Raw genomic sequence first — 26,519 nt, 5'->3', positions numbered from 1 at the left:
GAGTCCCAGGCAGATGTGCAGAGAGGCTCATCGCGCGGCCACATCGCAACCGCTCAGCTCTTCCCTGGTTCGACCTAGTGGCGCCGCTGACTCCAGATTTACGAGGGCAGCGGGGGAAGAAGCAGCGAGAGAAGGAAAGGAAAAGGCGCTTGGCCAGCGCTGAAACCGGCAGGCAAGTTGAGAGCTGTCCAGGGTCCTGAACTTGCTCGATGGAACCTTTAGGAGACCACTTTGAAAACTTTCTCTAGGGAAGCCGGAGGAATGCTGGAATACGGGGCTCGTTTCTCTTTGCTCGGTCCTTGACAAGTCGAAAAGTCGGACAATTCGTTTATTGTTCCCTCGTTTTTTAAGGGAACTGCTCTATACACCGTTTACAATCCCCATCTCCCGGTTCCCCGCCCCTTCCGTGTAAGAAGCCTTGAGATCCAGGCTCTGGTTTGGGTTGATCCTCCGTCCAGCTGCAGCAGGTTCGGGAGCTGTCGCTTCGGAAAGCAGGCTTGGTCATGTTGCCTGCCCGTTGGGGCAGTAAGAGCAGCGGCAAGAGCAAGAGCGGGTCAAGCGCGCAGGCGCACTCTCCTCCGAGGCTGCAGTTTCTGAGCTGTGAGCGCAGTCTTGCCACAGTCTGGGCTTTATCAGCTGCTGGAGCGCTACTACCATGAACTGCCTCATCAATCTTCCCACAGCTATTCCACAGCACTGGGCTCAAGAGACCTTCCGAGATCCACCCAGCCCGCCCCACTGCAACCTCTTGGCTCCAGAGCCCAGCTCTGCAGGCACAGGAGGATGCCGGGGGGCAAAAGGGGGCTGGTGGCACCACAGAATACATTTTTGGAGAACATTGTCAGACGCTCAAGTGGTAAGTCGTCTCTTCTTCTTCCTCGGCTTTCCCTTGGCCCCTGCAATAGTCCAGGGGAGGGATTGAACTGCCCCTAAAGTTCTTAAAGTGTTTGTAAAAACATTTTTGCACTTCTGGACTTGAATGGACTATGTTAGACGCTGAAGAAAGTGGTAAATTCTACAAGATGGAGTTCTAATCAGCACTTTTATTGTAGGATTATCATGTTGTACTTTTAAATACGTTAAACACTAACTCTCAAAAAGTATTAGTGGGTTAGCTGTGATAGGATTTCCAACAACTCAAGAGTTACAAGAAAACCTCTTACTTTCTTGATAGATCATATAAATATGATGATTTTGTAATTATCATATTCACATTATATTTCTATTATTATTCATATTAATGTACATCTTGTTTAGCCAATGGTGATTAGCAGAATATCAGTAAGAAAAACTGAAAAGAAAAGATAGATTGTTCCCTGCCACCAAGGACACCTTTCCCAATTCATCATCTTTCAGATGTCTTGTATACAACTCACACTATCCCCATTTACTTCCATCAACCCAGCCAGACTTTATCAAGGCTGTTAGAGTGGATAGGTTTTAAATACTTAAGGTTGAGCAAGGCTGAGGCATATGTTTGGAGAGGGGATCTGCTCACTGGTATATATGTTTCGCTAGGTTAGGAAAGATGCAATTTAGCAGGAAAGCTGATTTAAAGTAGGGTCCTGTGCATTTTTCGTATGTAAACCTCATTGAAGTAAGCCTCATTAAATTCTATGAGATATTTCACTAGATAGTAAATGTAGGACTACAACTAAATTTTGCATCTTATGTAAACAACGATAATAGCAACCAGCATTTTTTCCATTGGAAAAAACAAAATGCTTGAGGAAGCCCTAAGTCGGTTCTGTAATTCTGAAGTAGAAATTGTTGGAAAAAGTTAAATACTCACTGTGTATGGCAGTTTCACCTCTCCCTGAATTTTCTGCAAACAATAATAATTTAAAGACATATGGATTATAAGGAGCATGCCTCCAGATTTAGACATGTTTCACTACATAATGGGTTTTTGAGTCTTTATATTTATAGCTATACTGTATCTATACCTTTATCAACCCATCTCCTTCTCTCTCCCTCTCCCTGTGTATTCACAGTTTCTTAACTGAAGAAATTTAAATTGGGAATAAAATCTAGGTTAGAAAAAGACACAAAACTCTCTTTCCCCAAACTTCACTTCCTTTATCAAGCTATTTAAAGCAAATCTGCAAGAAGCATATCTATTTATCTCTATATGTGTATGGGCTGATGGTAAAACTAGTGTGTTTGTTTTGGCTTCTGGTTGAAATTACAGTTTGCACAATTATTACTTGTCATGTGTTGTGTAGTGAGAATATCAAAATAGCTATCAGCTTTTAGAAAAAGTGCTCGTAATAGATGTGTGATCATTTTTAAACAATGCACAACTATATATATCCCAACTTTCTCCCCAAAGAGCATGGGACAGATTTTAACCACAGGTTTGAAAAATGGAACAGACTGGGAAAAAAAAACAGTGATTAGCTTAAGTCCATCAAGTGTGCAAACCCAACGTGATTTAAGAAGATGCAAATTTGAGGTCAAATGAACAGTGTAACTGAGAGCCACTTGAACTTAAGCCATCCTGTGAAAATGAACAATTTTACTGGTTATCTGATATTACTGATGTGTTTTGTTTTATATGTAACATTTTCCTCTTCTTTTGTGTTTTTGTAAACATTTAAAATTACTCGTTCTGTCCAAGAGTGTTCCAGTGCTTGTAAGACCACAGTACATACTAAACAAGCCTCAAGGAAAGTGTGTTCTAAAAATGTACTGTAAAAAAAAAAAAGGCTGTGAGGTTTTGTCTTTAATTCCACTGTTAGGATAATTAATACAAGAACATTGCTGTATAAAATATTGGCAAGATATCTGGAAGGGTTCACTCTTCTTCATTTCATGAATGATTGAAGATATGCCACATTGTTCCATTAAAGTAATAACAAATTGTGTGTATATGTGTGTGTGTGTGTGTGTGTTGTGTGTGTGTTGATGCAAGCTGGCCTAAGAAAAAGAATAATACAGTTTGTTCTAAGTTTGTACTAAGCGATGGTTAATTCCCCATTTTCCCCTGGTAAATATATTTTCATGGATATGCAATTGTATTATTTTTAATATACTTAAGATTTTTTTTCTTACCATCATACAACCCCCAAAGAGCTTTAAAATGATTCCATGCTAAGTGATACATCTCTAATAAGACATTGCTTTGTAAAACTTGGGCAGAGCAATCCCGTAAAATAGGTAGGAGAAACTGAAAGGTGAAGTGAAATTCTGCTTGACGTAAGAAAGGGAGAAGGGGGCTGGCTAGTTTACCTTCCTCCAATTTTTTATTCATCTTTTTATTGGTGTATGTACGGCATATGAGTGTGTATGCAATTTTTCTAATATCTACTTTCTCATTGAACACAATGGAAGAAGGTTCAGTCCAAAGCGTGTTTCTCCTATTCTACTAATTTACTAATGTTTACTAATAAAGTAAACATTGCGGTAACAAACTGAAATCATACATACCACAATTTAACTTTGATAAGTCCAGAATCTGGTTTCTAGCAGTTTTCATAAGAAACTTGCAGAACAGGGCAGAGCAAAGGGATGGTAGTTTAGTGTCCTTTAAGGTAGTGGAATATTATAACATGAGAGTTTCTCTGAAGATGATTAGGCCTACAATGAAACCATAATACAGCTGTCTTTTACCATGATATGGAGCATCATTTAAGGCATTTATGGATAGATGATCAATGGATATCATGGCATGTGACGATGCCGTGACAATGCGAGTTTCACACCCCTGGGCTATATCATTGGGAGAAAAATAATACATCACAAACAGGTTTTCCTATAAAGAGAGCTATTGTCAGTTAAGACAAATAAGAATGGACAATACATGTGAATATGTATCCTGATCCCTAAGTAAGTTAAGTAGAAGTCTCCAATGGCTAAGTCTATTTGTTATTTGGAAGGCTTCCATCTGTTGGGTGTTTGCTCCAATGTCAAGAGAAGCACACAATCGTTTTATCTTCTGGGGAAATCTCTGGTCACATTTGACAATTGCTACCATCACTGTGAAGTAAGCATGGAATCCATCTGAAATGAACTTATCACCATTTTTATAAGGAAGAACTTATAAAACTCTTTCAATCATTAATTAGAAAGGTGCATTTTTGACAGGGATGCCTCACAAACATAACATCAAAGAATGTTCGTTCTAGTTGTAATGAAATCTGAGTTTACCTTCTCATGCTGGAGTCAGTGTGTGCTGACCTACTTTCCACTTACTTATTTTGAACATCGCTTTGTTTACTGCATTAGCGAAGAGGCACAAAATACATTTATGAACTATTTTTTGGTATATTGACTGTTTTTGAACTGAGAAACGTGTGGGGTCGCTGTTTACGATGCAACAATGCAAAATATATTCCGCACTTTGGGAAAGAATACAGATAAAAAGCTGTACTTTGCAAGGTATCCCAAGATTATTCACTCTTCCTCTTTACTTCGTGGAAAGTTAAAGCTTCTTACTTTCCCCCTTTTTAATAGGGAATTTATGCCACAGCATCGCTGAACATAGTGTTTTTAAATCTCTTTTTACGTGAATATAATTTTGAAAAATACATTTTCTTTTTGGCAATGGATCAAATTGATTAGTTATAGCAATGGTGCAGCATTGAAAATTCTAGGTAACTTCTGAGATATAGGTATATATTGTATGTGTGTATAATACATATGTGCATTTGATGTCTCTTTGTGTGTAGCAGGGGTGTCAAACTCAAGGCCCATGGGGTGCTTAGATCTGGCCTGTGGGGATACTCTGGAAACAGTGAAGGACTGGCTCGTGGTGCCTCTGCCAGTGAAAAGGAAGCTCCATTTTCACTGGCAGAGGGTTGCAGGAGGCCGTCACAGCTGAAAACGGAGCTCAGGACCCCGTTTCCTCTGGCAGAAAGCTCGGGCCACCACAGGCGCCCTGACATGAGTGACGTCAACCTGATCACACCTATCATGGCCATGCCTCCCTCCCTCCTGATGTCAAACACAACCCTGATGCAGCCCTCAATGTTTAATACCCCTATGTATAGAATATTAACTCCCCCATTTAGAATTATAAAAAGTAGTAATTAAAAAATAGAATGGAAGGCAATAAAGATAAAATAATTGATGATGGAATATTCTAAATTTTCATGAAGTATCTTAGTTCATATCAAACATGGATAAACTATTTTCACTTTTTATTTCAAACTTCTCTGACTTTAATTGACAGAATGTTAGGATAAGAATGAATTATCTGTCAAGAAGGAACAACAGACATTATCTTTATGTGCTGCACATATATTTCCCATTTTTATATACCCCTGTCAGGAAGCATTGTATTATATTATGCCCATATTTCAAATAGGAATGCTGAGGTTAAAAGTAATCTAATGAATCCATGGGAGAATAGGGCAACTCTTATTAATTGGCTGATTAAAAATATTCTTGTGAAAAAGTGATTGTATAATCATGTCTTCCCTACTTTGGCACCATTTCCACATATGAAAAATCAGGATTAGGTTAGAAGTTCTTTCTTGACATTCTTTTGTTCTTCATCCTGTATCTCTGCAGTATGCTCCCTCCCATATTTGGGCAGATCTGATGCTTTGACAGAAGTAAAAACACTTAATCACTCCCCTGGCTCAACTGATAAAGGGAGGAGAACTTGTGGCTTAGAGGTTAATACAACTGCCTAATATGTAAGCAGCCCAAATTCGAATCCCATCAAGGGTATGGATAGCTGATGAGAGCTAAATAGCTTGAAATAGATCTATACTAGTCTCTCTTCATTTCTTTATCAGCAAAAATATAACATAAAGAGTAATAAAGTAATGCATTTTAATGGATACTCTAATATCTGGAGCTGTCACATTCCTTTTCTCTAGTTTGGTTACATCTCCATTTATCTTTCTGGACATGTAATATGGCTATCTTTCCATTTAAATTTTACCTTAGCCACCAACTCACCAAGCTCCAATCTATACTAGATCCTGTCGTATTTCAAGGTACTTCCTTAGCAAAAGATTTATTTTTTCACATATGGATGTGACTTTTAGATAGAAAAACATCCTTGCATGTGATATGGGATTGGATCTGAAGGATTTTTTAAAACAATGATTCGAATGATTCGGATTGCCAGTCCTCAGGGTTAACAATGTATTGACAGGATCAAAAATATATTCTGGAAAGGTTTAGATCTCAGATGTTATATGGTATAAACAGAAAATTTTCAGATGTTACATGGTATAAACAGAAGGATCAATAGAATTCTGGGAAATGTTACTTCTAAATATAGAAGTCACTCACTTTATGAGTGAGAATTTTTGAGGGAAAGTGAAGAATTTAGCAGGTTTGGCAAATAATTTTAGAATTACAAAAATAGTGTAGATGATGCACAGTTCATTTTTTTAAATTTTGGCCTGACAGCCATTTTTAACATACAATAGATTCAATCTCAATGCATATCTATAGTAGAACAAATCATGTCCCTTTCTATTCATTTAAGACAGTGCACAATAAATACATCTGTAGTATAATGGCAGCATTCACACCTTTGAATAACATTCAACATGAGCGAACTGTAGGAACCCATCCCTGGAAGGGTCCTTATAGGAAATTGCCTGTTTGCTTTTGAAGTATTTAAAAACTAATCAGGATATTTTGTTTTAAAGTAAGTTTTCATTTATAACATAGATTAGCAGTGGTGTAGGGAAAGATGCCCGAACAACAACAACAACAGGTTGGAAGTGTTGGAAAAGAATTGGCAATTCTGTACCAACCTGATATTTACAAATGAGATTTGATGAAGATCTTGGAATGCAGAGTTATTGGTTCTGAATGCGGGTTAGCTAGCTTTTGCTAGCATGAGAAAATATGCCTTCTAATACAAAGATGAGTTCCATCTGTTGAACAGAGATGGTTTAGAAATCTAGACTGTTTTGTTAATCAAATATATTTCTACATAGTCAGGTTAAAGGCATTATTTGACTCTAAATGCCTTTGATATAACTAGGTTTCTTTTTATTTTCTTTATTATCCTTTCTGGGAATATTTATTAGATTTTTTTTCCTGCTAAAGACCTTGGCATATGAAGGTTGTGAAATGGATATCAATTCAGGAGAGAGTTTTGGTTACTCATGCATCTAATCACAACATTTTAAAGATGATTGGTAGCTATCATAGATCATTATAGATTTGCAAAAATACATCAGTTTCCAAAGAAACCAACATACCGTAACTATATTCAGGTTAATATGCTTGATGAAATTTATGAGATGGCTTTAGATGATGGTTCATTTTTGTTGTTCTGGACATTAGATTATTTTTTATAGTTTGTTTCTCATTGGAGCAGTAGTCCTGATTCAGCTATTCAAAATCAAAAATCATAAAGAAGGTGCTTCAGGAACATTTATTTTAACTAGCTCCTCAGACCAGAGTTGTCTAGAGCAGTGGTCACCAACTGGTGGTCTATGGACCACTGGTGGTCCATGAGAACATTTTGGTGGTCGGCAGAAAAATTATGTGCATTTTTTATATTGCACTAAATACTATTTATCTTTTTAAAAAATCATATTAGTGGTCTGTGGGATATAAAATTATGAATTTAGTGGCCCCTGAGGTTAGTGACCTCTGTTCTAGAACCACTAGAGTATCTTTGACAGATGACCATCTATCATTTGAATAATTGAAATGAAGAACTCTTCGCAACCTGTTTGTGTTGGCTAGTAGCTTATTCAGTTAGGAAATTCCTCCTGATACATAGCCTGAACCTCCTTCCTTGTAGTTTGGCATAATGATTACCCTCTGATGCAATAGAGGATTAATCCATGTCCTCTTCAAATATTTGAAGAGTGTGTGACAAATCTTCAAATTCTTGAAATGTACAATTACATCTCCTCTCAGCCTTCTCTTCTATGGGATAAACATAACTAGGTCTTTTAACTTTTATTTATTTTATTGATTGATTTGATTTGTCAATCATCTACAAGATAATAGGTATAAGAATAGGTATAAGAACTGTTGCATATAAGACTTGCTTTCCAGTCGCCTAACCATCTTGGTAGCCCTTTCCCCAACCTTCAATTTATTATTGTCCTTTCTGTTCTCAGAACAGAACATAGTATTTTATATGAGGACAGACAAAGTAGAGTAGAACATTTGCTTCTCATAATTTGGACTTCTGTAAATGCAACTCAAGGGGGCCTTTGCCCGTTTAGCAGCTAAACCATCCTATTGGCTTATGTTTAATCTGTGGTTGACACAAACACCCAGATTCTTTGCAAACATACTGTAATACTTCAAAACCAAAACTTCTCTGCATCACACTTGTGCTTTTCCTTTTCTCCACATAACTTTCCTTTTATTCCTAATCAATTCCATCCTATCATTTAGTGGACCAGAGGAATGCCGTCAATATAGTTTACTTGGATTTCAGTAAGATATTTGATAAGGTAGACCATAACCTACTACTAGATAAAGTAAAAGAATGTGGGTTAGACAGCATCACCACCAGATGAATTCGTAACTGGCTGACCAATCGCATTCAACGTGTAGTCATCAATGGAACTGCATCTACATGCGTACCCCAAGGCTCTGTTTTAGGCCCAGTAGTCTTCAACATCTTCATCAATGATTTGGATGAGGGAATAAATGGGGAACTCATCAAATTTGCAGATGACACCTGGCAGGAATAGCCAACACTCCAGAAGATAGGCTTAAGATACAGAAGGATCTTGACAAACTTGAACATTGGGCACTATCTAATAAAATGAAATTCAATGGTGAAAAGAGTAAGGTTCTACATTTAGGCAACAAAAATGGAATGCACAGGTACAGTATAGGTGGTACCTTGCTCAGTAGTAGTAACTGTGAAAGGGATCTTGGAGTCCTAGTGGACAACCATTTAAATATGAGCCAGCAGTGTGCAGCAGCTGCCAAAAAAGCCAACACAGTTCTAGGTTACATAAACAGAGGAATAGGAATCAAGATCACGTGAAGTGTTAATACCACTTTATAATGCCTTGGTAAGGCCACACTTGGAATACTGCATTCAGTTTTGGTCACCACGATGTAGAAAAGATGTGGAGACTCTAGAAAGAGTGCAGAAAAGGGCCACATAGATGATTAGGGGACTGGAGACTAAAACATATGAAGAACGGTTGCAGGAACTGGGTATGTTTAGCTTAAGAGAAAGAAGGACTAGGGGAGGCATGATAGCAGTGTTCCAATATCTCATGGGTTGCCACAAAGAAGAGGAAGTCAAACTATTCTCCAAGGCACCTGACTGCAGACAAGAAGCAATGGGTGGAGACTGATCAAGGAGAGAAGCAACTTAGAACTGAGGAGAAACTTCCTGACAGTTAGAACAATTAATCAGTGGAACAGCTTGCCTCCAGAAGTTGTGAATGCCCCAACATTGGAAGTCTTTAAGAAGATGTTGGATAGCCATTTGTCTGAAAGGGTATAAGGTTTCGTATCTAGGCAGCGGGTTGAACTAGAAGGCCTCCAAGGACCCTTCCAGCTCTGCTATTGTATTATTTCAGGCTACTTCTGCTGGCTGCCAGCAATTCGGCAGTTTGAATCTCATCAGACTCAAGGTTGACTCAGCCTTCCATCCTTCTGAAGTTGGTAAAACGAGGGCCCACATTGTTGGGGGCAATATGCTGACTCTGTAAACCACTTAGAGAGGGCCGTAAAGCAATGTGAAGTGGTATATAAGTCTAAGTGCTACTGCTATTGCTACTCCAAAGCCTATTGAAATCTTTTTGAATTTTCTCTCTTTTCAAACCTCCCTTCACCAGCTTTGTGTTAGCCTTCCCCAACTCTCTCATCCAAGACAATGATGAAAAGGTGCACAGTACCCAGGACAGATCCCTGTGGTGCTCCACCTGAAAATTCCCTTCAAGATGAAATAGAATCACTAATAAACATTCTTTGGATGCAATCATTCAGTCAACTGTGAGTCCATTTACAATAATAACATTAGAGACTCTGACGTAGTCAGGTGGCATTAACCTGATCTACTAAGCCAGTAGCTCTATCAAAGAAAAAGCTAAAGTTAATCTGGTTTGATTTGCTTGTGACAAATCCATATGACTCTTGTTAATTGTAACATGCCTGTCTAAATGCTCACAAACGCAGTGTTTCATCATCTTTTCAATGATGATTCCCAGTGTAGACATCAAAGTTGACAGGTAGGTAGTTTTCCATGTCCCTTTCCTATTTTGAAAATCAGGGCATTTGCTTTCCTCCAGTCTTGCAAGTTGCCCTGGAATTCTCCTATAGATGGGATGTGAAAGTTTAAGTTATAAGGATCCCTGGTGTCACAAGGTTTAAAATGCAGTGTGGCAGGCTAACTCTGCCCACAGCCTGGAGTTCAATCCTGGCAGGTTGACTCATCCTTCCATCCTTCCAAGGTCAGTAAAATGAGGAGCCAGATTGTTGGGCGGATTCTGTAAACTGCTTAGAGAGGGCTGGAAAGCATTATGAAGTGGTATATAAGTCTAAGTTCCACTGCTATTGTACAAGGTGATCAACAGCTGTGAGAGAATGCATACATGAGAAAATGAGTCTTTCATTGTTTTCTCCAGTGCTCTATAGTCTTATTGGCTTTCCAGATCTATAATAAATGCCAAAGGAAGTGATTGTGAGGGAATTCATTCCCTGGATTTTCTTTATATCAGGAGGATATCTAGTATGGTGCATAGTGACAGAAAAAGAGTAAACAATTTTACAAGGGAAATGTTGTTTTGGGTAAACAAAATATGTATTTATTGGTATGATTCCCAATAACCCATCTTTCAGCATACAAATCCTACACCTGCTGCTTCTAAGCAGTATCAATAATTATAAATAAAACAGTAATATGTATTTTAATAATAGTGCTCTGGGTCTTTAGAATTCAAACAGACAGGCATCTGCCACATAACACCCAGGTTTAACAATTGTCAACAAGAAAGACAAAAAAAAAGTCTGGATAATGGATGTGGCCTTATTCTGGAAACTGCAGAATAAAATGAAACTGGAAAAGGTAACAAAATATGAAGATCTACAAATAAAAATAGAATGACTGTGACAAAAGTAAGCAAAGGTAGACCAATAGTCATAGACACCTTGGATGGAATCCCAAAACACCTGGAGCACCAGTTGAACACAATCGGCATTAACAAATTCGTCATCAGTCAATTGCAAAAGTGGCTTACATTCTTTGATGATATCTGTAATAGCATCAAACATCCAGATCTGCTTATCCCAGGTCCTTGATCTCCCCCCGCTCTCTCTCCCCGCTCTCTCTCCCCCTTCTCTCTTCAGGGTGTGTGTTCTGTTAAGATACAGCTTGTTGTGCCATTCTGCAGTACTGACTTCTACTGTACAGTGCAATGGAGTTTCCATGGTAATGGCTTCACAGTACTCCACAAGGGGGCTTCCTCTAGTAAGGGGGAAAAGCCAACATTAGGAATTATGTTTGGTCCGGATATTTCCCCCTTTAAATAAATACCTGGGCAATGCCAGATTATCAGCTAGTAGGTTGGATAAAAATGTCAAATCCTGTCTGGACATTTGGCTGATTGTGCCATGAACCATCATCATCATCATCATCATAAAATAACAAATGGATCATCATTTGGAACACAACATGCCAGATATCATAGCTTACAGTTTATTGATATCGCTGTACCAGGAGATGCCAAAGTTGAAGAAAAAGAACAGAAAAAAATAATGAAATACCATGACTTGGCCATCGAAACTACCCAATTATGGATGAAACATGTAACAGTGATACCCATTGTCATCGGGGCACTTGGTACCATGTCCAAGAATTTTATAAGATACATCAACAAATTGCAGCTTCTTGCAATAACGCCAGGGGAACTGCAAAAAAACTGTGCTATTCGGAACATTTAAGAAGGTACTTGGTTGATACTTAGAACACTAGCAGCAACCCATATCAACCATTAGCACCAGTCAATGGTATATTTAATGCATTTTTGAATGTTCAGTTGACTGAGTTTCATGTTTAATGAATAAAATATGATGCTGATGATGTTTTTTGGGATCCTAACCTTAATGGTTTAGGCTGGTTTTTGCCTGCTGCCTTCAGGCTTTCTTGGAGGATCCTTCCCACAGAAACTGAGGACATGTCAGCGCAGTTTGGCTAAATTCGACATTTCATCCTTTGATAATTGTAAGAAGACGAAGAAAACAAATCTCTGACAATGGGGTGAAGGGAAGTTGTTTAAAGAAGTCTGGATAAAGAGAATGTATCAGTAAATAAACAATTAACTAGCCCTAAAACAGTCTGTACTACAAGGATTCAACTTCTTTGCTTTCTTCCTTTGCTACCGATGCAAATGAAGCTGCTTTTTCAATAATGTGCCCAAAAGGCAGCCTTTTTTTCCTTTACAGATTGCAAATTCAAAGCAGGGAGAAAAGAAACCCCTTATAAGTCGACCCACCTTTTAAATGGGACAGTTAGAGCAGCCTTAAAGAATCAGTTCTAGGATCGAAAATCCAAAGCCTTAAATTCTATGAAACATTTGCAGAATGTCATTCAATAGCAACAGAGCTCACTGACCGAAGTCTGGGCGAAAGGAGGCTTGGCATCACTGCATGGCAGCTACTGCTGGCATTCTAGAGAGCTGGCAGACCTCCTTGGCTCCTGCCCAAGAGGGATGTGAAGGTTGTCTGTAACAGTCTGAAATATATTGTTGGGCTTTGGTGAGAGCAAGAGACTCTGACAATGAGTCTGTGCAAGCAGAACATATTTAGCATACATAATAAAGCTCTAGAGGATCACTAGCACTGGGAACACCAGCCACACTAATGAACCCATTGCTCTTGGACTGCAAGTCCTGACATCCAAGCAACCAGAAGACTGGATAGTCAGAACTTGCAGTGGTTGATATTTATTTCAGTGGGGTTCATATGACTTCAGGGCTGCTTCTTATAAATTTTAAATGCTTCCCTGAATGGGTCTATGCCAACTTGCCATGGGCAACTCGCCATGGGCAACTTGCTGTGGTCAACTCGCCATGGGCAACTCACCATAGACAACTTGCTATAGCTAACTCATCATGGGCAACTCACCATAGGCAACTTGCTATAGCTAACTCGTCATGGGCAACTCACCATAGGCAACTTGCTATAGCTAACTCGTCATGGGCAACTCACCATAGGCAACTTGCTATAGCTAACTTGTCATGGGCAACTCACCATAGGCAACTTGCTGTGGCCAACTCACCATGGGCAACTCACCATAGCCAACTTGCTATAGCTAACTCGTCATGGCAACTCACCATAGCCAACTTGCTGTGGCCAACTCACCATGGGCAACTCGCCTCAGGACAAGAGTTACACTAATATTGAAGAACATAATGGAATAGAATCATTAAAGAAAGGATGCCAAAGGAGGGACAACATGAAATGGGAATGAGAAAAAATAAAATAATGTTTTAATAATTTTAAATAATTAAATTGAATTGTTGAATTTTCCCACAATGAGTTGTTCCATGACAAGTTGGCCATGTCAAGTTGTCTCAGAGTGAGTTGGTTGTGGCGAGTTGCCCATGGCAAAGTGTTCCATTCCATCCTTGAACAGATGTCTTCTAATTACATTAGTGTTCTATCCCTCTAATTATAGGAGGTGATGGCACTGTAAGAATGAAGCAGATTGTTCCACTGTTATCATTATAGTCCATTATTGAGGAGACTCCCTGTGCAAAGGTATCAATGTCTAGGCAAAAGGGAGTCCCATTCCTAAAGTGAGTAAATATAGAATTGCAGCATCAAATCTCCTCATGTTTAAAAACCAGGATGCACTGGATATTTGTCCAGTTTTAATGTTTAGATTGCCAACAGCTTTCAAAGGCACAACAAAGCAAAAATCACTTAAGTTAATGGATGAAATTGATTGATTGTTTTGCAAATATTTTGCTCAAATAAAAAGTTATAAAATAGAAAAGTGGGCTGGGTGCATTGTTAAACCCCACTGAAATTAATTGGGTTTAAGATTTTTATAGTCACAGTTAATGAAGCCCCACTACATTCAACGAATTGACTCAAGGTATGATTTAATTTAGGTCCAATGATTTTTTTTCATAAGCAATCATAAATATAAAAGTTCATGAAACTCTATGCCATTTCAAAAGGGGAAAAAAGCCACTTGACATAATGAAAGCAGCAACATGTGAATGTATTCTGTGATGTGTGTGCATGAGAGATATGAATTATTTCCATTATAAGTACACACATGTAGATTGAAATTAATTAACAATTCATTTGCTTGTATGTGTATATGTATATGTATACCAGTATGTATACATATATGTATCTGTTGTTTAAAAAGTTGTTTAGTCTATAAGCTTGCAAATTGTATTAATTGAAAAAAGTCTTAGTGCACTCAAGATGAGGCTTCAATAGGATTATACTATATAACTAAATTACACGTTTGTCTCCTGAGCTGTCATTGGCCAGTGGGGTAAAAAAATTCACAAGAGGCTGGCTGACTTTGTCAGTGATGGTCACAAGAAGCCACACTATGCCCACCAGGTGAAACAGAGTAATTGAGCGATAATGCTAGTGAATAATTGAAGAAAATAATTACACAGTGCATGAACAACTGATGGACCTATTTCACTGGTGGTTTTCTTGGCAGTAGGCCTTGAGATGAATGATTGAAATGAGTTATTTTTAGCTAATGTACGGATGTCCTCTCCCTTCCCGTACCATTTAAATGAGAGGAGTTACAATATGGGATTGTGCAATTTAGCCTATTGTTTTGCAGCTTGAGCGTTTCCAAGAGCTTCTCAGTAAAGGTATTTTGACAGGAAGGAATTGCTGTTGGTTTTCGTGTGCTCTGTTGCTGAAGTGTGTGGCTGACAATATTTTGACAGCTTGGCTATACAAAACCGGGAGCTTAAAATCCAGATCTGCAGAGCTTTCTTGGAGGAGGTGGAAGAAATCACATTAGAGTGAAAACACACACTTCAGAGCCAACCTGAGATCTGTTGACTGTGGCAGATGAAGTTCCTTGAATGCTACAATTTCCCTAGCTGGCAAGGATTCCTTTATTTGTTTGATAAAGGCTAGGCTACCCAAAGCAAATCAGATGGCCTTATCTGATTCATTTTCTAAACAAGAAAAGACCCCATGTTTATATTTTTCTTTTAACAGTTCTGATTTCCTTTCTTATGCTAATTCCTCTGCTGTCCTGCCCAGATCTTAAATGAAAGAGGAAAAGAATATAGTTTTCTCTTCAATGATTTATTTTACATGGAACCACTGATTGGTTCAAAATTGGGAAAGGAATCTGGCAAGGCTGTACATTGTCGCTCTGCCTATTTAACTTATATGCAGAGCACAGCATGAGAAAGGTGGGGCTAGATTAATCAAGAGTTGGAATTAAGATTGCCAGGAGAAATAGCAACAACCACAGATATGCAGATGATACCACTCTAATGGCAGAAAGTGAAGATGATCTAAAGAGCCTCTTAGTGCGGGTGAAGAAGAGTGCAAAAGTTGGCTTGAAACTCAACATTAAGAAAACTAAGATCATGGCATCTGGCCATCTCAATTACTGGCAAATAGATGGGAAAGAAATGGAGGTAGTGACAGATTTTATTTTCCTGGTCTCCAAGATCTCTGCAGATGGGGACTGCAGTCAAGAAATTAAGAGACACTTGCTCCTGGGGAGGAAAGCTATGGCAAACCTAGACAGCATACTAAAAAGCAGAGACATCATCCTGCCAACAAAAGTGCGTATAGTCAAAGGTATGGTTTTCCCAGTTGCAATGTATGGCTGTGAAGGTTGGACCATAAGAAAGGCTGAGCGCCAAAGAATTGAGGCCTTTGAACTCTGGTGCTGGAGAAGACTCCTTGTGAGTTACTTGGGCTGCAAGGTAACCAAACCGGTCAGTCCTAGAGGAGATCAACCCTGACTGCTCTTTAGAAGGCCAGATCCTGAAGATGAAACTCAAATACTTTGGCCACCTAATGAGAAGGAAGGACTCACTGGAGAAGAGGCTAATGCTGGGAAAGATTGAGGGCAAAAGAAGAATGGGACGACAGAGTGGCTGGATGGAGTCACTGAAGCAGGAGGCATGAGCTTAAATGGACTCCAGAGGATGGTAGAGGACAGGAAGGCCTGGAGGAACTTTGTCCATGGGGTTGCGATGGGTCCGACATGACTTTGCAACTAACAACAACAACAAGAAGAAGATAGAAGGAAGAATGTTCACTCATATAAGGGAGGAGTGTTCCATACCATTTGCAACATGGTTGTGAATATTTGGCCCAAGTTTCTCTTTTGATTTCTCAGGTAATGTTGATGTCTTGCTTGCTATGACGATCATATATAAAAACCAGATCCAATAAGATGTTTCAATATGTTTGTCCATTAAGCTCCTTCCCCCAATTCTCTGAATTAAATTGCCATCACTTTGAAAACCTTCTATATCAAAATACACAATATTTTGAGCATGCTATTTTCTAAGCTTTCTTACATGTCCACCAAAGATGAAAAAATGCTCCCTCAGTTTGATTACGTTTTCAACGAATATTGGAAATTTCCTATTTGCCTGCCTCCTCCCTGAATCTATTCAACAATACTAGTTAGAAATTTCTAATAAAGGGGAAAATAACCCCACAAGGTTATTTTACTAATTTTCTAGGAGAAATCTAGGTTTTGTGCTGTCTGGTCATGATGTAACTTTCACTGTGACACACAAATTCACATGCTGCTCTAAGTTGAGGTTGAGGTTTTATAGTTGTAAAGAGACTGAAGTACAAACATAAAGCACCTGGCTGAAAAGTTATTTTTAAAAAACCTTTTAGTTCATCCATCAGCAAAGTGATCTCGACACTGTACAGTCAGATTCATAAAACCATTCATTTAAAAAAGATGGAGATAAAACTAAGACAAGCAGAAGAACACATTAAAAAAACTCTTAAATTTTCAGCCAAGTAGTTTTTGAAAACGTACTTAATTATTGTTGCATTCAAATAGAAATATCCTTGTCTGATGAATAGAATAACTTCAGAGCTGTTGTCCAGCTGAGTAAATGCACTGTTTAGATACTCATCTATTTGGAAGGTTTGTTGTAATATCTACAGCATGCTAATACTTTAAAAATTCTAATATTTTTCTTAAGCCTGGTTTGGTAGTCAGTCTAATATTAATTACTGCAGTTATCCACCTGCAGATTTAAAACTAGATCTCTTGTCCCTTCCCCTCTCATCTCCTCTCCAAAATGTATGCATTACATTGATGTACTTTAAAAAGAAGTAGGTCTTTAATTACACACTTGTTACTGCTACATTGACACTTTTAATACCCTCTGTGAATACCGTGGAAGTCAATGCTTGAAAAAGAAGTCTGTCATCTATTGTTGTAATAACACAGAGGGAATAACACAGAGCGGTATCTCAAGGTTCTGTCTTCCATACTCTTCAAGATTATTATTATTTTTATTATTAAATTTAATTTGTTAGCCGCTCCCTCTCCGCAAGGGACTCATGGCGGCGTACAATAAAAATATACATACATACATATAAACATATAGATACACACATATACATACATATACATACATGCATGGAGGAGGTGATAATTAAATATACATTACATTAATAATAATAAAAATTAGCCATTAGAAAATACCCCAAAATAATACAATTTAAAAGGACTGTCAGGAGGAATAGGATAAGCTATGGTTGAGCCAGGCCGGATAATTGAAAGAGGTGGGTCTTGAGCTTTACAAGGAAGGAGCGGAGATCGGAAGTAATCCTGATGTCAGGGGGGAGGTCATTCCACAGGGCTGGGCCCATCACAGAGAAGGCCCTGCTCCTGGGTGTCGCCCCCCGACACTGTTTAGCGGATGGCACCCGGAGCAGTCCCTCTCTGTGTGAGCGGATTGGTCGTAGGGATGTATGGGGCAGGATGCGATCCCGCAAGTAACTAGATCTTCATAATGATCTTGACAAGGGGCTAGAAGGGGAACTCAGCAAATTTGTAAGTAATGCCTATGGCGCCGCCATCTTGTTTTTTCTTCTGCACATGCACAGAAGCATTTTTTCGCTACTGCGCATGCGTGTCTAGCATGCATCAAGTGTTCATGTGCGCACAAAGCAAACTGGCTGTAATAGAAGCCAGAAACCACCCCTGATGAAGGTGGAGGTTCCTTCTCTGAGTTTGTGGATTGGTTTCTGAATGTTTCATTACCAGATACCATCTTTAGTGGAATTCAGGGTAATTCCCTAAATTCTGTGAAGATGTTACCTAGTCTGGTAATGAAATGTTTAGAAATCAAACCCACAAGCTTGGAGAACCAACCTCCAATCCTCGAGCTAAGTATGTCTAGCCTACTGAAGATAAGGAATAGGAGGGTGGGGGGAATGATAACTGTCTTCCAATACTTGAGGGTCTGTCACAGAGAAGAAGGGAATGACTTATTCTCCAAAGCACCAGAGGGTAGGACGAGAAGTAATGGGTGGAAGCTTGTTAAAAAGGGATCCAACCTGCAAGGTCTCTGCATTTTCTGGAATTATTGTAAAAGTTAATTTTAGTTTATTAGAAGAATGGCACAATTATCTGCTTAGAGATGCCAGGATGACATTACTGATAGTGCTGATCTCCAGGGCTCAAACTGGAATGGTTTTCCATGTTTAAAAACAACCTTTTAACTTATGAGACCCTATCTAGCTAAAAACATTCTGTGATTCTGCCAAAGTAGAACTGAGACTGCTTATCAGCACTGCATTCATTACCATGGATGTACTGTACAACCATAACACTGTATAGTTAGTTCTGGTTGGGAATACAATAAAGCAAATATTTTTTTTTTGAATAAGGTATGTGTTGAATGTGGTCTGTAGGGTATCATTTTAGCTCATATTAATTATCCTCTATGGTCCTCCAAATGTATTCGACTTCAAATTCCATCATCCTTACCCAGCATCCAATTCCAAATGAGGACCTCCAGTTAGGGAAAGCTGCAATAAAAGTTTGAATCCAGCAGTCTCAAGCTGATCTTAAAGATCAAGGGTTTCTGGTATTAGATTGAAGGGCACCCAGAATCCCTAAGGATTTTGGTGCTCTTATTTTTGAATTCTTGGATACTTCTGGAGGGCACGTGGTTGAGGAAGGTTGAGCAAGTGGGATCGTGTTCAATTAGATTTTATTTTGTTTCTCTTCCTGATATTTTACTTTGCTGCCTTGAGAGTCCTTGTCAGATGGAGAGAGACAAATCAAGTCAATAAATATGTAGTAAAACTGACTGGCAGAAAATGTATGACAAGCAAATAAGCTGTAATTACTGATTGGAATTTATTGTCACAAAAAGTGAGAATGGCATTTAATTCAGAGGATTTTCCAGCCACTGTTTTTCTCACACAGTAAGACAGACAGCAAGGCTTTACAACTGGGTCTCTCCTTTACTGTTACTTCCCAACCTTCGGTTGTGTTTCCATCATGCCCTGGAAGATGAAGGTCAACAGAATCTATGATGCTTTCAGACTCCTCCCTGCACAGCTTGAAGTTTGACACCAGCTAGTTTTGAATGATGGGTTGACAATTTTTGTCACACGATGAGCTGTAGGGCATGGAACAGTCAAGTCACCTTTGAACTGAACTTGGTTCCTGGTGATTTCATGAACATGTTCATGTGAAACGTTGTGAAGTTGGTGCAGGTGAAGGTGATGTGGTTTAATATCAGCAACATTTCATTAAATGAACTGAATACAGTTGTTGTTACTTTCCATATTAAACAGCTTTCCCTGATCATTACAGTCATATTTTCGATTTGGTAGCAATATTGGAGAGGTTCTAGGAGCTTCACCCAAGGCTTTGAAAGTTGAGAGCTCTTGTTCTAAAACATGGAAGAATCCACATAAATGCAGCAAATTTTCTACTGTTTGCCTCTATGTCCAGATTAATGGGTTGGGAGACACTATGCAGAGGAGGAGGTGGGCCTAAGCTAACACTTCTCCGTGGTTCTGTACACAAGAATCCATCAGCAACCATCATGATGTTTTGGGAAGCCAATTCATGGAAGCCAAGTTGATCTTAAAAGACTATTCAGCATGACACATATACTGCTTCTGAATACCAGATATTCTGGCTTCTTCTCTTGAAATTGCCCCTGTAATTTGTAGGGCATTTTTTAGTCATGGAAACTGTGCATTGGGGGTAATATTCTGAAGGGTCAGAGAAATTTCTAAAGGTTTTGGACCCTGGTGAACATTTTTGCAGATTGTGGTACAATTTTGTTTATGGCCTTTTTAAATAAAATTAACTGTGGTGATGGAGCTTCAGCCTGACATCTAGGGGACTTCTGTGCCTCATTTCAAGGGTAATTGAAGAGAAGCGGGAAGTGATCTATCTTTTTTTCCCCTCAATGAACAATGCCTTTATCATGTCATTAGTTTTTGACACCATTTCTAGTATTTTTGGGAAGAGCCAAGACAACAAAAATACTAGTCTGCATCTTCTTCCCTATAGCTGAAGGCAGACAAAATCAGCAGAAAAAGAATTCTCATTGTATAAACCACTATACTTTAAGGAAATGACTTCTGGTAGTTAATTTTTCAAAGCATTTCTATTCATTCACCTCCTAAATATTGATTGTTCTTTCTAGCTGGTTTCCAATAAACTTGTTTCTTCTGTTTCTTCATCTTTTGAATGAATGAGCTAGCTTGGTAATTACTAATGCTTTTCCTAAGCTAGTTCTCTTGAAAATGGAAGAACTAGATCAAACTAATGCAACTTTTACGGTTTGGTTTTAAGGTTAGGTTTTTAATTTTTATAAACTTGTACAGGGGTCTGTTTAATCTGATTTTAATTATATTTATTATTGATTGTATGGTTTTAATTTTGTACCTGTACACCGCCCCGAGTCCCTTCGGGGAGAGGGGGCGGTCTAGAAGTCTAATAAACTAAACTAAACTAAACTAAACTTCCACACTTGCTAAGTGTGTGGACTTATCTTTCAGAAATCTCAGCAGGGCTCCACTGGAATTCTGGATATTGTAGACCAAAATCTGGAAGGCGTCCAGTTTATGGAATGCTACATTATATTTTAAAGCCCTTTTTATTATTTCTATCCCAAGATAATGTAAAAAAAAACATAAAGAGGCTTGGAAGTTTCCATAACTATATCCTCAGGAAACAGAATGGAATGGAACCAAACTTTCTATGAAGGAAGAAGCTGGTAAAAGAAAGCGAGAGTTTGAAAATGGACCAGATTCAGCTGTAAACTATAGAATATAAAATTGTCAAAATATTTTTTCCAGGGCATTCCTAGAGGAGTGGGAGTTGGGCAGTGGCTTGGAATATTGCTGAATCTGCCTCTGTCAGCTCACCCTCCCTTTTGATCACAGATCTTTCAAATCAGACTTATTACTAAGGGTTTAGTAAGAATTTGATAAATCATGTTCCGCATGCTTTCTCTATCTTATTTAAGATATTATTTGTTCTCTAATTTGTACATTAGTAGAGGGCAATTTAGCCTTCCCCAGCCTGATGTGTTGGGATCAATAACACACTGGGAAGGCATTAAGAACTGCTATGGCCAATACTTGAAGTTTTAAGAAGCATCTGAGAAAAGCAACTAGTGGTCTTATTTCAGCGCAAAATTGAATTTTAGTGCAAAAACTATGCGTAAGGACCCTTTTGAAAAGTCAGTAGAGATTCTCAGTCATCCAGGTCATGGTTGTCCCAAAGGTGCTTTTTCAGGAGGCAACTGGACTTTCTTGTTTTTCTTTGAAGACGTTTCGCTTCTCATCCAAGAAGCTTCTTCAGCTCTGACAGGATTCTCCACTATCCTGTCAGGGTTGAAGAAGCTTCTTGGATGAGAAGCAAAATGTCTTCAAAGAAAAAACAAAAAAAGTCCAGTTGCCTCCTGAAAAAGCACCTTTGGGACATTTCCAAAAGCATAACCCATCTTTTCTCAAAAAAATAAAGAATTCTTGTAGGTCTCTCCAATAAAAGGACATAGACAAATAGTCCTGAATGGAAAGCAGGCAGTATGAAATCTAAAGCACTGGGCCGAGATCAGGAGTGGCCTGCTATGGGTTTGGGAGAACCCATAGTTAATGTTATGGCCAGTTCGGAGAACCTCCATCCCACCCCTGGCTGGGCCCACCCACCCCACCCTCCCCTCCCTTCCCAAGAGTCTCCATGCAGCCCGTTTTGGATGCGAGGTAAGTGCAGAGACTCAAGAGACTCGAGGAGGGGAAAAAGCAAACCTCCTAGAAGTTCCAGAAGCTGGAAACAAGGACCTCTGGAGCCCGGGGGAAGCAATTTTTGCCCCCCCCCAGAGGCTCAAGGAAAGCCTTTGGAGCCTGGGGAAGGAAAAAACACCACCTAGCCATAGTGTAGGAGGGTGACTAGGCCAAGCCCACCATGGCCACACCCAGCCAGCACCTGGGCAGAGAACCCATTGCTGAAATCTTTGAAGCCCACCCATGGCCTAGATACCTTCATTGCTACATCTGCACATATAGATGCTTTGATTTGTTATATATTGAGAGAAAGAAACAAAGGACAAAACAAAAACCAGGGCTGGTTTAATTAGTTCAAACCAGTGCAACTTTTTAGAAGCAGGCCTCTCCCCCTGGACTTCCCTTTACTGATGATCTGACGTAGTTAATTTTATTTTATTTTATTCATTTATTCTAATTCCACACACTAGCTGCTTTTTTCTTTTTTCCCCCCAAGAGTCTCTGAGGGCAGCTTACAAAAGACCAACATTTAAAAAATGACTAATTAAATCCCAGTAAAAAGCAACAGTTTAAAAATAGACAGGAAATGCAAAATGAGGCAAAAAGGAGAACAGGTGGCTATGCTTCAAACACGAGAAGAAAACTTAGGGAAGCAAAGGGACATCCCTCTGGGAATTTTTCCAGACAGAGCAAAGTTCCTCAATGAAAGAGAACAAAACACAGAAGGCCCACTTCCAACTATATTCGGTTAAAGCAGGGGTCGGCAACCTTAAACTCTCAAAGAGCCACAAAGGTCCTAACTGGAAGCCCCCCATTCAATTCTGGAGCCAACCAGAAGTCTGGCTCCCCCACCATAGAGTCTCCTCCTGTGCAGCATTCTTTTTCCTCTACCTGTCGTACCCGAAAGCCCTATCAATTGTGGAGCCAACAGGCGACAGGGAGCCGCAGCAGAGGGATTGAAGAACCACATGCGGCTCCAGAGCCGCAGGTTGCTGACTCCTGGATTAAGGAATTAAGAGTCATTTATATGAGAGGCCCAGTTCTCAATAGTATACAGATAATCCTTGGTTTAACTCAGTCCATTTAGTAACCATTCAAAGTTACAATGGCACTGAAAACAAACTGACTTGTGACTATTTTTCACACTTACAACGGTTGCAGTATCCCCATGGTCATGAGATCAAAATGCTTGGCAACTGACTCATATTTATGATGGCTGAAGTATCCCAGGGTCACATGATCACCTTTTCTGATCTTCTGATAAACAAAGTCAATGGGGAACTGCCAGCGGTTCAATCCTAACTGGCTCAAGGTTGACTCAGCCTTCCATCCTTCCGAGATCGGTAAAACAAGGACCCAGGTTATTGGGGGCAATATGCTGACTCTGTAAACCATTTAGAGAGGGCTGTAAAGCACTATGAAGCAGTATATAAGTCTAAGTGCTATTGCTATTTCACTTCCTCTAACATTATTTTCCAGTACGATATAATGGTAGTGAAAAACAATGATCCAAAGCAGGGGTGTCAAACTTGCAGCGTCACATTGTTGTCACATGATGTAGTGTGACTTTTCCCCACTTTGCTAAACCAGAGGTTGGTGTGGCCAGCATGTGATGCTTGTGGCTCATGGGCCGTGAATTTGATACCCCTGATCTAGAGCGGTATTTCTCTACCTCTGCAATGTTAAAAATTCTGGGAGTTGAAGTTCACACATCTTAAAGTTGCTGTGGTTAAGAAACATCATTGTAGAACACTACCTTCAATAACTGGAAGAATTCTTTATATGAGGAATTAATTTTGTTTTGTTTTCTTTCAATTTAGAATCAAGTTTTTTATTGGGCAATGCTCAGATTGTGGACTGGCCTGTAGTTTATAGTAATGACGGTTTCTGTAAACTCTCTGGATACCATCGAGCTGACGTCATGCAGAAAAGTAGCACTTGCAGGTGAGTCTCAATGGGTGCCCTTGATTGGTTCTGGGAAGATCCTTGGGGGAATTCGTAATCATTACAGTAAAGGAAAGTTTTTGCAACCTGGTGCTCTCCAGATGTGGCAATTCAACAATTATGCTATCTGAGAACATTTGGGATATATCCTATTACTGTGAGTAGTATATAAAATTGATAAGTATTTTTTAAAACAAAAGTTTTCCCAGAGCAACTTCAAAACCACTTTAAATATTCAAATAGTAATAATTTCTAAGCAGCAAATATATGTGAAAGACATCAAACCGGGGAAGATTGATATAAGAAATAGCTGCTCAGAAACCAGTTAGATTACTTTTTAATAAATCTGCATGCATTTCATAATGGACTAAATGAAGCTCATCAGTTTTCATTTCCATCTATTCTGAAAAGAAATGGATAGAGGAAAAAATCAAGAAGGCTACATTTTTTCAGTGCCCCCATTTATATTCTAATTTGATGACAAGGACTAGCGGTGACATAACAGCATGATAATTCTGATATCTCAGGGGCTGCCACAAAGAAGAGGGAGTCACGCTATTCTCCAAAGCACCTGAGGGTAGGACAGGAAGCAACGGGTGGAAATTAATTAAGGAGAGAAGCAACTTAGAACTAAGGAGAAATTTCCTGACAGTTAGAACAATTAATCAGTGGAACAGCTTTCCTCCAGAAGTTGTAAATGTTCCAACACTGGTTGTTTTTAAGAAGAGACTGAATAATCATTTGTCTGAAATGGTGTAGATTTTCCTGCCTAAGCAGGGGGTTGGACTAGAAGACCTCCAAGGTCTCTTCCAACTCTGTTATTCTATTCTATTCTGCTCTGTTCTGCTCTATTCTATTCTATTCAGATTCAGATTGCTTCTAGGGTCCACACTCAGATAATAGTAGAATATCTTTCTGGAGGCCACAAATGGAGAACTGGTTTTAGTGTCTGCCAGCACTTTCTGCTGGTGCAGCATTGTTCCAGAATAATCTGTAGGAAAATATCCAAAAAAGGTCACAGAGGTCATGGTTATGATTTCCACAGATTAAAAACAAAGGGAAGAAATTATAGAGAGGAAAAGTGAGAGAAATTCTTTTAAAAAGAAAAGAAACTAGCTGGAGTTATTCAGTGACATTTAAGTTAGCCACAATTATCCTCAAGCAGATCCATCTAAATGAGTGGAAATTCATTTAGCAAGGCTTAAGTTATTTGATGAAATAAACTCCCCCTCCCTTTTTTTTTTGCTCCTGAATACATAGTTGAGAAAAGTGGTGCAGTGGTTAGACTAATTCTGCCCAAAGCCAGGAGTTTGAACCTGGTGGGCTCAATGTTGATTCAGCCTTCCATCCTTCTGAGGTTGTTAGAATGAGGACCCAGATTACTGGGGACAATATGCTGACTCTGCAAACCGCCCAGAGAGTGCTGTAAAGCACCGTGAAATGGTATATAAGTCTAAGTGCAATTGCTATTGAAATCTTTTAATTACTTACTTGCCTATACTTGTGTGCTGCCCTTATGCAGTTCTAGGTTGTTTTGTGATATTGACCAAAGAAAATTAAACATCAGAATGAATTAGTTGGAATTACCCATTGATTTTTTTTTTGGGGGGGGTATCTGCTTTCCAAATTGTGCCATTTAACAGGATGAGGCTTTTTTGTATATGTGTGTGTGGTGGTTTGGGAATTTTCTTGCTGTTGTGTTATGTTTGGCACAGAGTTTTTTAAGCTTTGGGCACCAGTGTAACACATATCCATCACCCATACTTTGGGTTAAGTTTGTACTGCTCTGCTTTCTTGTCTGCCTTGCTGTTGATTCTCTGCCTCGTACAGTTTTTTTATACTGCCTTGTGATTTTAAACAAGCAGTATTTGAGGCATTCTAACTGTATTTAAAATATTTGTTGTAAATAGTTATATTCTGCTTTGGTTCTTAACAGTAAAAAATGCAGGGTTAAAAAAATCAATATACAGTTAATAAGATGTCATTTTTAGCATTCTGAATCCTGTATTTACAATGAAAGGTGGGGACTGTTGAGAAAATATTTCCTTCCATCCTTCCTTCTCCCTCCCCCCCTCTATCTGTCCCTTCCCTCCCTCCCTCCCTCCCTTCTTTCTTTCTTTTTCTTTCCTTCCTTCCTTCCTTTTTTCTTTCTTTCTTCCCTCCCTCCCTTCCATCCCCTCCTCCATTTCTCCCTCCCTTCCTATGCCCAGAACATCTGGTACACTAAGTGATATAAATCTTTCCTCCATCAAAGGTCTCTGCCACCTAAATTTCGTTTTAGGGACTTTCATAACAATTTTGTAACTATAATTGATGAACCACACAAAGTATAAATCACAGTTAAGGATACATGGCTGCAATTATGTTGCAATCTAAAACATAACTATGTCTGTAAGGATGTCAGGTTGCCTATTTTT

General features: G+C 39.1%; 1 protein-coding gene across 1 annotated transcript in view; it reads left to right on the top strand.

The window, feature by feature from the left end:
• Nucleotides 1–298: 298 nt before the first annotated feature.
• KCNH5 (potassium voltage-gated channel subfamily H member 5) overlaps nt 299–26,519 on the top strand; it is a 253,979-nt gene continuing 227,758 nt past the window's right edge. The window contains exons 1-2 of the mRNA XM_081935609.1: nt 299–856; nt 23,979–24,102. Of these exons, the coding sequence (XP_081791735.1) occupies nt 784–856; nt 23,979–24,102 (197 nt within the window). The 5' untranslated portion in view covers nt 299–783. The remainder of the gene's footprint in view (nt 857–23,978; nt 24,103–26,519) is intronic.

The sequence above is a fragment of the Natrix helvetica genome (genome assembly GCF_964273705.1).
Source record: "Natrix helvetica genome assembly, chromosome: 1".
Classification (NCBI taxonomy): domain Eukaryota; kingdom Metazoa; phylum Chordata; class Lepidosauria; order Squamata; family Natricidae; genus Natrix; species Natrix helvetica.
The sequence above is the reverse complement of the archived record's forward strand: the minus strand, read 5'-3'. Positions and strand labels throughout refer to the sequence as shown.